Here is a 12,694-nt window from a genome sequence, read left to right on the forward strand (position 1 = left end):
TTACCTCAAAAGAACATCTTCAAAAATAATAGTAATGCATAGTTGGACAATCTAGAACATTTCCAAGAATATCAGAGGCATATACAACAGAATATAGATAGAACCCAGCCTCACAGAAAAATCAAGGGAGAAATAAACTCCCACAAACAACCAACTTCAGAGAAAAATAAATTCTCGCAATAGGATGTCAGAACATCTGGTAAGACATCAGTACACCAGAAACATAACATACCCACATCCATCCATACATTAATCACATAAACTAGCATCATGACATCATCAGACTAGTTAAAAATAATGCTCCCCCTCAGGTAATACTCCCTTTTAACATGCATATATAAATAATAAACAACTCAATTACCTCCTTCCTTGAATTTGTCCATGAGTCCATAATTTATCTTCCCTGGAGCTCACCCAGTAGCAGGTCGGGTGCCTGCTCTGATACCAATTGAAATTCTGGCAGGCTAGCTTTTAGATGTTTTATACGATGTTTCAACATCAAATATGAACATAATGTCGAGTAAGATGTTTTAACATTGAGCTACCAGAAAACAGGCAGACCAAGACAAATATAACAGATGTTGAATTTTAGCGCGTTAGTTAGAAGCTGTTTTTATGTGATGTTTCAATTCCAGATGCGCAGAAAGCAGATGTTCCGTTTAATGTTCCAACATCATACTAGCAGTAAACATAAACAAACAACAAAATAAACAACAGGAAAGTAAATGGCACAGAGATTTTGTTAACTCAGTTCGGCACAACTCACCTACATCTGGGGGCTACCAAGCCAGGAAGGAAATCCACTAGTGTAGTCCTTATTCAATAGCTCTCAGCAAACTCCTCGTTTGCACTAATGACCTAGGACCTACCCGTACTGACTTCAACGTAGGAACTCCTAGATCTGAGATCCCATCTCACTCCCTTAATGGTCAGTTACAGCCCTTGTGACCTATCAAACCTAAACCAAAACAAAAGTTGAAGTTACCTTCAAACAAACTACCTAACATCGTGCTTCACAGCTTTGGTGTAGTGTAAACGAGTTTACAGCTCAACAAACAGTCCTTAGCATGTATCAAGATGATACAAGAAAGGCTTACAATAAAGCAGAACTAAACTTACATCAACATGATACAAGAGTAGAACACATAAAGACTTAAAACCCTAAAAACTAAACCTTTTTAGTTTGACGGCTTCGGTGATGAATTAGGTCTTGTAGTCTTGTATTTATACTGAAGCAATATGGGTTATAATATCTTGTTGGGCTTCAGAACAATCAATGATCCATTTCATAAACAACAGAACCAGAAAAGGAAACTCCTAATATGTAGGCACATAAATAGGAACATCCTGATCACCTCCAAAACTTTCCTAATTAAATAGCACAATCTTAGGAAATCACAAACGATCTGATTCTGTACTAAAAGCACGCAACTTGACCAACAAGAATAAAGGCGTGGATTCCTTAAATAAAATAACGCGTGCAAAAAACAAGACAAGGTGCAGATCAACTGAACCATGCTAGGATGTTGGAACATCGTGTCCAACATCTCCCATGAATATTTGTTTTAGGCAAAAGTGAAGCCAACATACAAATATCCAACATGGTTGAAAACTTTGGGAACTTGGTAGAACCCTTGTTACAATGGCAAATGAATCCATAGTCCTTACCAAAATAGCGTTGTTACCCTTAAACTCCAACATTGTGGAACTTAAACATCACCATGTTTTCTTTGTTCTTTGGCATAATGATACATGTATGCATCCATCCATAAATATTTTTCATTCATCAAATATTGAAGGACTTATATAAGCTTTGTTGTAAACATCGTAGATATGACTTTTCGAACGAGGTACGCTAGGCAGTATAGATTCAGGAAGCTGGATCTCTTGAGATTAAGGAAGCTAGGGAGGAAGGTAGCTTGTTCGGAGCACTTTCACGAACACTATGGAAATTTGCTTGGTATCGTCAAGACGGATGTTGATGGGGGGCTCCTCCACACTTTAGTTCAGTTCTATGACCCGATCTATAATTGCTTTGGTTTCCCAGATTACCAGGTGGTTCCCACCCTTGAGGAGTACTCTTATTGGATCGATTTACCAGTGCTTGACAAAGTACCCTTCAACGGCCTTGAAAAAACCCTTAAACATTCAACCATTGTTGCAGCTCTCGACCTTACAACAGCTGAAGTGAAAGCCAATCTCATCCCTGAGGGGAAACTCTTAGGCCTGTCTACCTACTTCCTTTACCAAAAAGCCACCTTTTTGACGAAATGTCCAGTGCTGATGCCTTTGATGCTATCCTTGCCTTGCTCATCTATGGTTTTGTGCTTTTCCCTAACCTTGATAACTTTGTTGACATTAATGCCATCCACATCTTCCTATCAAAGAACCCCGTCCCTACCTTGTTAGCCGATACATACCATTCCATCCATGAACGTACCATAGCGGGTCATGGAACCATCCTTTGTTGTGCATCTTTGCTATATAGGTGGATTATCTCTCACTTACCCCAATCCCCTCGCTTCACAACTAATCCAGAAAATGTTCTTTGGTCTAAAAGGCTCATGTCCCTTACTCCAGCTGAGGTAGTGTGGTACGACCGGGCTTATGACAAGGGAACCATCACTGACAGTTGTGGGGAATTCCATAATGTACCTCTTGCCAAACGCCAGTTTAGGTACCCCATGGAAGAAAATCCTCACAACATTTATCTAGAGAATGTGTATTACCACAACCAGAATGACAGTCAGGGTATGAGAGAACAAATTGTGCGAGCTTGGAACATTATCCGCATGAGGGATAAAGGCCAGTTGGGAAAGAAGACAGGTGTCATCCATGAATCCTACACTCAATGGATCATAGATAGGGCTATCCAATTTGGGATACCTTACAAACTACCAAAGTTCTTATCTGCGATGACTCCAGCACCACCTCTACCTATGACTTTTGATACCGAAAAGGAGTACCAGAAGCGGATAGCAGAGTTAACCCTTGAGAATGCGAGTCTGGAAGGAAAGTATCGAGAAAAGAAACTTGAGGTTGATACCATAATGGGCTTACTAGAGCAAAAAGCTTGGGAACTCCACAAGAAAGAACAGAAAATTGTTGAACAAGATGATCTGGCGAAGGATGCTATACTTGACCAAATCCTCGGGAGCAAGAAGAAGCGCATGGATTCCTTTGCCGGCGCACATCCAGATTTCGAGGAGTAGTCTACTTCAGGAGCTTGGGAGCCTCCTAGTTGTTTTATCTTTTTATGTTTTTCTAGCCTTTTGTTATGTACTTTGGAGTCTATCCTTTGGCTCAGTTTGTTAAAAATGGAATTATCTTGTTTTACTTTGTAAGTCTATCCCTTGGCTTTATTGTAAAAAGGGAATTATCTTGTTTTACTTTGTAAGTCTATCCTTTGGCTTTGTTGTTAGAAAGGGAATTATCTTGTAATGATTTGTTTTAGTTGTTATGTTTACAAAATTGCTTTTAAAAGTCCTTCGATAAAAAAATAAAATTGCACATTTTTGCATTTAGCATATCATGCATCATATTGCATTCATAAGTGTCAAAACCATGTCTCATATTTTACTCCTTTCAGCCTCAGAGAAGCAAAGTGACCCCGCGTATTCAGTACAAGCCTAGTCGCACTCACCGTACTCGAGCCTATATCAAGAAGAGAATGGCAGCTGCGGATCAGGAAAACATTGAGCTTAAGAAGGAGGTTGGAAATCTCAAGGAAGGAATGGAGAAAATAATTGCCATGATGGTTACCATGATGGCCGCTCAGGCACAAGCCTCTCAAGCACAGGTCGCTCAGGCACAAGTTGCAATTCCTCATCCTGATGCACTTCTCTTGCCCAGCCCATTCCTACTGTTATTCCTACTGTTACTGTTGCACCTGCTGGTACCTCACAACCAATTATTACTGTCTCTGCTGCATGTGTTGGTACTACACAGCCTCTCGTGACTGAAGTTTCTTCTGGTGAAATGAGGAATATGTACAATGCGGGCTTCCGTCCTCCTGGTCTTCCTGGTTTCACTTTTACTCCTCAGAACTACATGCCTCAAGGTTACCCATGGTGCATGCCACTCATGACTAACGAAGGTGTTCATCCTGGTGCTATAGAAATGTCGTTTCCTTCTGGTCAGTAGTCAACATCTTTTTTTCAACCCTGATAGCCATTTCCTCAGGATGCCATGACTTATGCAGGACCTCTCGTTCATACAGCCCAGAAGGAAGAGGGACAGATCTATCACTCTGATAGTGTGGCGGGAGATGATAGGATGGGTAACTTGGAAGAAAAGTAGGATGTGTTACATAAAGAGTTAAAGACTCTCCGCGGTAAGGATGTGTTTGGTCAGAATGTGCACGATATCTACTTGGTTCCAAATGTGGTGATACCTCCCAAGTTCAAGACACAAGACTTCGAGAAGTACAAAGGGGATACCTGCTCACAAAATCACTTAATCATGTATGCGAGGAAGATGACAGCTTATAAGGACAATGAACCTTTACTAATCCACTGTTTCTAAGACAGTTTGGCTGATCCTGCGCAAATATGGTATATGCTAAAGAAAGTTTGCTTTTGTACTAGACTGCAGCGAACCCATTGCTCAAACGTTTTACCCATATGGAGATACGACACATTCCACGTATAGAGAATCAAGAAGCGAACGATCTAGCTCAGATGCCTTCTGGGTACAAAGTTTCGAAATACCAAGGGCATGAGCCAATTGAGATCAGGAATAAGCGTAGTTTGAAAGAATCTCCTCTTAAGAAATTGTCAATACCAAAATTTGGGGGCATAGAGGCATCTCGCAAACATATACAAGGTATGAATTTGGTCGAAATTTTGGTTATTAACAATTTAACTGATGATGATTGGCGAAAGCCCATAGTTAATTATTTAGAAAATCCTGATGGTACAACTTGTCGAAAGATAAAGTATAGGGCTCTGATTTATGTAATTGTGGGGAATGAATTGTTCAAGAAGACTCCAGAGGGAGTTTTACTCAAGTGTCTCAGTGAAACGGAGGCATACTCGGTTGTTTCCAACACTCATAGTGGAGCATGTGGCACACACCAAGCAGGTCATAAGATGAAATAGCTTTTGTTTTGACAAGGTGTATACTGGCCAACTATGCTAAAAGATTGCATAGAATTTACCAAGGGTTGCCAGGAATGCCAAGAGCATGCCGGGATACAACGCGTGCCAGTAATTGAACTACACTCGATTGTCAAACCTTGGCCATTTAGAGGATGGGCTTTGGATGTGATTGGGGAAATCAAACTTAAATCATCGAAAGGTCACAAATATATCTTGGTTGGGATAGATTACTTTCCCAAATGGATAGAGGCAATCCCACTAGAAGAGGTTACCCAAGATGAAGTAATAAGATGGTAGAAAGATTTGGCATTCCAGAGATTATTACTAAAGATCAAGGATATGTCTTTACTGGTAGAAAGATGGTAAAATTTGCTGAAAACACAGGTTTTAAGTTATTAACTTCGACACCATATTATGCCTAAGCAAATGGTCAGGTCGAGGTAGCGAATAAAAATATTATTTCCATCATTAAAAGGAAAACCAAAAGAAAACCCCAGAATTGGCATGAAGTTCTTGGTGAGGCCTTATGGGCATGTCAAACTTCTCCCAAAGAATCGACAAATACTACACCTTTTAGACTTACATTTGGCCATGATGTTGTATTACCAGTCGAAATCTTACTTCAATCGACTAAAATCCAAAGACAATTCGAAATTCCAACAAATCATTACTGGGATATGATCCTAGATGAGTTAGTTGATTTAGATGAAGAAAGATTGATGGCATTAGAAGTTCTCACGAAACAGAAAGAAAGGGTAGCCAAGGCTTATAACAAAAAGGTTAAGTCAAAACTTTTCGCTCAAGGAGATTTAGTGTGGAAAGTCATTTTACTAATGGATAAGAAAAGTTGAGTTTTCGGGAAATGGTCTCCCAGTTGGGAAGGACCATGGGAAATTCGGAGAGTTTTTTCGAATAATGCGTATGAAATCGAAGAATTGAACGATGATCAAAGAATTCTGCGCATAAACGGAAAGTATTTAAAAAAATATAAATCGATGTTACAAGAAATCAAAATCATACAAGAGTAGTTCGAAAAGAAACGAAATATGGCATTAATAGATAAGTGTCAACTAACGGGCATGTTACATCATAAGTCCTAAAATGGATAAAACTAACCATTACAAAATAAAAGTGCAAGAAAAATAAACTAAGCAAAAGTTTAAAAGGCTGGAAGATGCGAAGAGTTGAAGTTCAATGCTCTAGGCATTGTGGTCAAAGCCAAAGACATCGACCAGCCACCTAATTTTGCTATCAAGACGACAACGGACACAAAAGTTTTGATAGCGGGGAGAAATCCGGGATAACCTCCCCTTCTTCCATCACCAGGGCAGTTGTGCCAGTTGTTTCAGTAGACGCGACGAACCATGTGCAGGGGAAACCACCTTTTGTACCAATGACAATGAAATCGAAAGTTAGTATTTCCTCCCAAGATGTCACACCGATACTGCGAAAGATTCTTGGTCATCAAGAGTTCCCAGAAATCTTTAAAAAGTTGTTCATAGTCAGGGGCAGGGTAACTAGTAGCCCTTATCAAAACGTCGAAATACTTGGCGCTGTTGGAGCCAGCATCCGAAGCTTTCTTGAGCAACTGCTTTATTACACCAAGGCGTGGCCTGGGATGAAGCATCTGTTGAATACACCGGAGAATGCAAAACATGGGGTGACCAGCATGCCACAAGCGCCACATGAACCTCAGACTGTCAGGGGTCAGGTCGAGATCAATGAGTAACTCGATGCAGTTGTTGTTGAGAACCCTTAGAACTTTGTCAGACCTGCAAAGGATTGCATGCCGTTTGTTGGTTCTCATGAAACTGCAAAGAGCATACGAAATGTCAACAGCGACCTTTTTAACAATGTTGAGAATGAGATCATCGCCCAGAAATTCCATTTTTGAAAGTAAGAGGAAACGCTTGATAAGTTTTTCTTTTCAAAAGAGATAGAGGAAAATAGGGAAGATGGTAGAACTTTCAAGAGAAGTTTGAGGTATTTATAGTGAAGGAAGCAGTTGTGAGAAGTTACAGTTTTACGGTTTCCCACCTTGCAAAAATGTATAGACGTGGCATAGTGGCATCTGCAGATGTATCTTGGAAAAAGAGGGAAGTTGTAAAATCTTATTTATTTTCATTTATTTTCTTCAAATGTCATCATTGAAAGGAAACTTTACGGTTTCCTAGGCAGTTTAACTTGTTTGGTTAAACAAAAGAGACTTTTTAGTTTCTCATCATTACTTTTTCTTGAAACTTGTTCCAAATAGTAATTTTGTGATATTTTAAAGAAAATAAATTGGCAATTGAATATTTTAAGAGATAAAAAGTAAAAATGCCATTAAAACGGTGATAATACCGTCATAGAATACAAAATTAAAAGGAACAAAGTATTTTAAAAGGAAAATTACAAAGAGTTTGTTTAAATAACAAATTCGGAGGTGAGTTTGTCGAGTTGACCCTTGAATTCAGAAAGCCTTTCATCGAGAGCCTTGCCATTGTCTGTAAGGACCGCTATTTGTTGTTGGAACAACTTCAAATCCTTAGCCTTTTGTATGGCAACAAGAGCCTCTTGTTTCATAAACTTCTCCTTGTTTAAGAGATTGGTTCCCTGGGTCTCCAGGTTTTGGATCTCTGCTTTGTATTTTGCAATGGTAGCATCAATCTCTTCAACCTTCTGTTGAGTGGTTGGGGTTTCTTGTCAAAAGGCATCAAACTTTACTTGAAAAGCAGAAACATCAGCTAGAAGTTGGTTGCAACGCTGCGTTTGTTCTTCAAGTTGGGTCTGACTAGTTTTCTTTTGTTGAAAGCTTTGGCGAATACCATCGAGGAGTGGTTCCAACACTTGATCAAAGTCTCGAAATTTCGAGCCACAAGGAAGTTTGCCTAGTTTGCGAAGCAGTTCTTTCACCTCATCGATGACACTGTCATCTTGCTCAATGGCCTCCAACAGGTTGGCTCTCAAAACTTTGTTCCGAAACTCCGTCAAGAGATTTTCTTTTGAAGTTTCTGATGGATCATCAGTGGAGACGTTTGAAGATTTCCCACCACTCCTCGAGAAGAGAACGTCACTCTTTATTAAGAAATCAAAAGCGTCTGGAGGATTGGCCTTCTCAAGACAATCCAGTTCTTCTTGACCGATGATCGTATCAATTGGATGAGGGCTCGCTATTGGCATGACATTTTTCGATGAATAGTCACCATGATTAGAGTTTTTCTTTGTTAAGACTGGCTCCTCATTTTCAGTCGATTTCTCCAAGCTTAACTCTTTATCATGTGCCTCTGGTGGTTGATTAGGAGAAGTTATCTCAACATTTGGAGGGGTGCTGGTCTCGACACCTTCTTCTCCTTCAGCAATGGGAGATGCAGTTGCTAGGTCAGCAGATGGAAGCTGACCATGTTGAGATGTATCAGCAACGCTATGATCGATACTCTGGAAAGAAAAACAGAGCGAGCCTTATGGGCAGCTGTCGAAATGACATGGATAAAATCAAAATTTGTTGAATATAGCATTAATTCGACAATTACCTTCGATACATTGTCACCTACAAAGGAATGAGCACTGTTGGGTTTCGAGTCTTTGTGACTGCGTTTCCTCCTCTTGGAGCTTGATTTGGCAGGAGACCCTTCAGTGTGCGTTGTCTCGACAGTGACTTCCTGGACCTTTTGTTTCCTCTTTCTTCGACCCTCTTTGGTCTTGGGTACTTCAGACGTTGTGGTGACTTCTATGGCCTCAGGAGGAAAATCAGGCTGAAAAGAACCTCAAAATTCGACGTTAAGCTACTATCATACAATATGGTATTTAAAGACTGATCGAAACATGAGGACTTACATTGTCTTCAGTTGTGGAATTTTCAGTTTCTTTGGGAGATGGTTCAGGAGAAGGTGCAGCCTTCTTTTTCTCTGATTTAGAAGATTTCTTCTTTTTGGATGATTTCTCTGACTTGGACGTCGATGGTTTTTGCAAGCTCTCACCATCACCCTTATCTCCGTCTCCTGACTCTAGAGGGTCAGCTGCGAGCAAATGGACAGAAAGATAAGTAGCGATTCTTTTTTTTCTTTAAATTATTTGTTTGTTCTAAAAAATTGAAAGATTTCATACCTATTCCTATTGGAGAAGTGATTCGAATGTGAGGTAGCTTTAAATGAAGATGACCTCTAAATGTGTATAGATTGCATTCAGATGCAGTCACTTTATCTTCATCTTTCTTTATTAGTTTTTGTTTCATTCCCAGTAAAGAATCACAAGGTAGCCATTTTGGATATGGTGGCCTAAAAGCTAGCGCCAAGTCACTGGTTGGCAGTGGTGGAAATTTCATTTTAAAATGTAATGCAAAAAGGTATTTACTGGGAGTAAAAGGTGGATACTTCATTGAAGGAAGTTTGTCATAAATTTTATCTCTTAGAGTGTGGGCGGCATAGTGAACTGCCCTTTTTAAATGCAAAGGGTCATATGCAGTTTGAAAGAATTTTTGAAAAGCCTGAATTTCTTGAATATGCGTACCTTTGCTCTTCTTTGTTTTGCTCTGCATAGTGTTAAAAGCAAGTATCAGTTGAGGAAGCAAAGTGTCAGGATTCACTTGATTGGTTTGGCGCTTATAATAGTCTCGCCACCATCGAAAGAATGCCTCAGTGCATGCATAAGATAAAACAAAGGAAGTGGGCTTGAAAATGAGATTTTGTTTCTCAGCTTTGCGCAAAGTTGATCTCCACACATGTTCTATCAAGGGCTGCCTCAGGTCATCTACACATTTATACAAGGAGCTAGGTTTTGGTTGAACCAAACCAAATTGTCTGGCAGCATGATTTGGCCGATAACCGTACACCCCGTAGGGACTACCAGCTGTTATACTGCTGATAAAAATGTGGGGGCTAAATAAGCTTCCCATATGGCGTTGGTTTCTGCCTCATCTTCGATGGAGGTTGTCGAAAATTCTTTTGTAAACCAAGTTGGCCCTCGAGATCGGATGGCGAATGGGGCCATGGCAGGAGTGAAAACATCACACCCTAAGAGAGCATTATAAGCAATGGAGAACAAATCTTGGGAACTTCTATTACCATACTGATGCATAGCCAAGCCTATTCCTTCTGATAGACGTTTGGCAAGTGCACCAAATACTATCGAAGTAGTAAAAATATCGATCCCACGAGGACTGTTTTTAACTTCAATAATTCAATTTCGTTATATAATTAGGATGTGTAAAGGTTTATTTTGATTTGCCACTAGGCGGTAGATTTGGTTTGATTTTAATTAAATCAAGTAACAGAAAATAAAGATTTGGTTAAGAAAATATGAGAGAAAGATGAGATCAGATCCGTCGAATCCTCTAAGTTCCCCTAATTGGTCTACTGCACCTATTTGTTATGAACCCTCTTCTAGTTTACGATGATTAACAAATTAGCCCTAATCAATCCCTTGAGTTAGGACCCTCTTCTTAAACTACAGCCCCTAATTCCTTAGGTGGTCTAATAATTCTTGAAGGTTTTACCGAACGTTAACCTATTATCACTAACAAACGATTATCTATTCCTAGACTAACCCTGTTTATTAGAACAATTCAATTAGGTCTAAGTTGAAAGCCATGGTCAGTGGTCATTCATTCTCACGAAATCAAGTTATATGTGATCAAGATATAAAAAGCATTAAGAACAATTGAATTGAATAAACTAGAATTGAATTCATAAACAAAATAGAGTTTCACAGCAACATGTGTCAATTAGGGTTACAAAGATTCATCTCGGATCTAATCTCTAAGAGATTTAGCTACTCATAATCGAGTTTACAAATAGCATAATCAATGAAATAATTAAAACATACATGAATTGGTAAAAGGATGAAGAAATCGCCCTTCTAGCCGTCTCCGATGTCTCAAAATTGCACTTTGCTCTCCAAAATCGTAACCCTTGTTCTTCAGATTGAGTGCAGTATTTATAGAAGTCATGGGCCTGACCCATCAAAATCGCGCCGCGCCTTGTATAATGGCGTGCCGCGATTTCCTCTTTACAGGAAGTGTGTAATTTTGCTTCAAAAATCGCAGCACGGCTTGAAATTGGCATGGCGCGATTTCCTTCGAACAGACTTCAAATTTTAAGCTTTTTGCACTCCAGAACAGTATAAATTACATGAGAACTCTATCAAAATGTCACAATAAGTCCCTAATATTACGTAATGACAGGATGTCATCACAACCCCAAACTTAAACCATTCCTTGTCCTCAAGGAATTTGCTTGCAACAGTGACAAATGACAGTAAAATAACAGTTACCTGACGAAACGATAGTACCCAAAAGTTCATTCTCCTTCTAGCTAAAGATGAGCTAGTTTGACTTGTTCGCATCCACCAATTCACAACTCCTCGCATCAAATTGAAACAGGGTTCTACCAGTCGACATGCAGGTCTACATATTACCATACGCTTGAAAAGTTTCTAAATATCAATCAAAGTCAATATCATTACACACTTTTGAGGTCTTTAGGGTTATAACGGGGCTTAGGTGAAAGGTGGGATATATTTGGATAAGTAGGCTACACAAAATTTGAGTTAGGCATTCCTACGGAAGTTAAAGCACAAAATTTCAATCCATCATTCATTCACCCTTTTGGAATAACAATCAATGTAAAGGTACTAGAGAATATTTTTAACATTTAGGGACAATCGAGTTTGAAGTTACTCGGATTTTCAATGTTTTGTCCCTTTTTCATCATTCATTTTCATTTTTTTTTTCATACACCATTTTTGTGTATATTTTGCATGACAATTTTTCTTTTTCTTTCATTTTTTGTTCTCTAATTCTCTAGTACCCCCACCCCAAACTTAGTTGGTTGCAAATTCCAATAGCAACCCCAAACTTAATCTTTAGCAACATACTACAATGCCTTAACTCAGAAAATACATTAAGGGGCAAATCCTAAAAGTCTCTAGGTTTGTAATGTAGTTTGTCACCGAACAAAAAGTTCTAATCCTACCGGCTCAAAATTGGTTAAGAAAGGATAAATTTAACAATTTAAAACAGGGTAGGCTTCAAAAAGGCTCACAGGACCAAGCACTTTTGCCTCAGTGAGTAATTGACAAAGACCAATCAATAATAGAGAAACAATGCAAGTTCTAGAAATGTAGTTGCATGGAAAACTAATCTAAATATAAGTAAATTGAAAAACAAATTTGGCAATGAACCTTATGGCTGAGATTTCTGGGAGTATGTGACTACCTAGCAACGCCGTACACTTCGCCTTTGAATCAAGTCACCCCTCCTTTAGAACTTTTGGAATACCGTTTCATCAAACAACTGTTACTAAACTGGAATAGGTCACATGAAACAAAACAAATTCATTAATAATAAACAAGTGCAGGAGCAATTACAATAGGGAAATAAGTTCAATGGACTTCGACATTAAAAAGAAAATAAAGAAAATACATCAAAAGAAAAATAACTGAAATTAAAATACAAAGCAGAAAATGCTAATCCATCAGTAGATCAGCCCATGTTCACATCATCATGGTAACATCTCAGCATAGGTAAGCATCCGGGACTTTTTTCAAGTAGACCCAGGCCTACACATCGTGGTAATGATGTCTTCAAATGTATCCTCTGTCATACCAAATCTCTCCCT

The 12,694-nt window shown here is 39.1% G+C and overlaps 1 protein-coding gene and 1 pseudogene across 1 annotated transcript; both read left to right on the forward strand.

The window, feature by feature from the left end:
* The first annotated feature begins 1,833 nt into the window (after positions 1 to 1,833).
* LOC146921568 (uncharacterized) lies at positions 1,834 to 3,212 on the forward strand (annotated as a pseudogene).
* A 1,410-nt stretch (positions 3,213 to 4,622) lies between these two features.
* LOC146921569 (uncharacterized) lies at positions 4,623 to 5,099 on the forward strand. Its single transcript, XM_085711334.1, has one exon. It carries the CDS (start codon positions 4,623 to 4,625, stop codon positions 5,097 to 5,099), a length of 477 nt encoding a protein of 158 aa, XP_085567460.1.
* Positions 5,100 to 12,694: the final 7,595 nt, after the last annotated feature.

This window comes from Medicago sativa, chromosome 5 (assembly GCF_051527215.1).
Source record: "Medicago sativa cultivar Bolivia chromosome 5, Bolivia_mono, whole genome shotgun sequence".
In the NCBI taxonomy this organism is placed as follows: domain Eukaryota; kingdom Viridiplantae; phylum Streptophyta; class Magnoliopsida; order Fabales; family Fabaceae; genus Medicago; species Medicago sativa.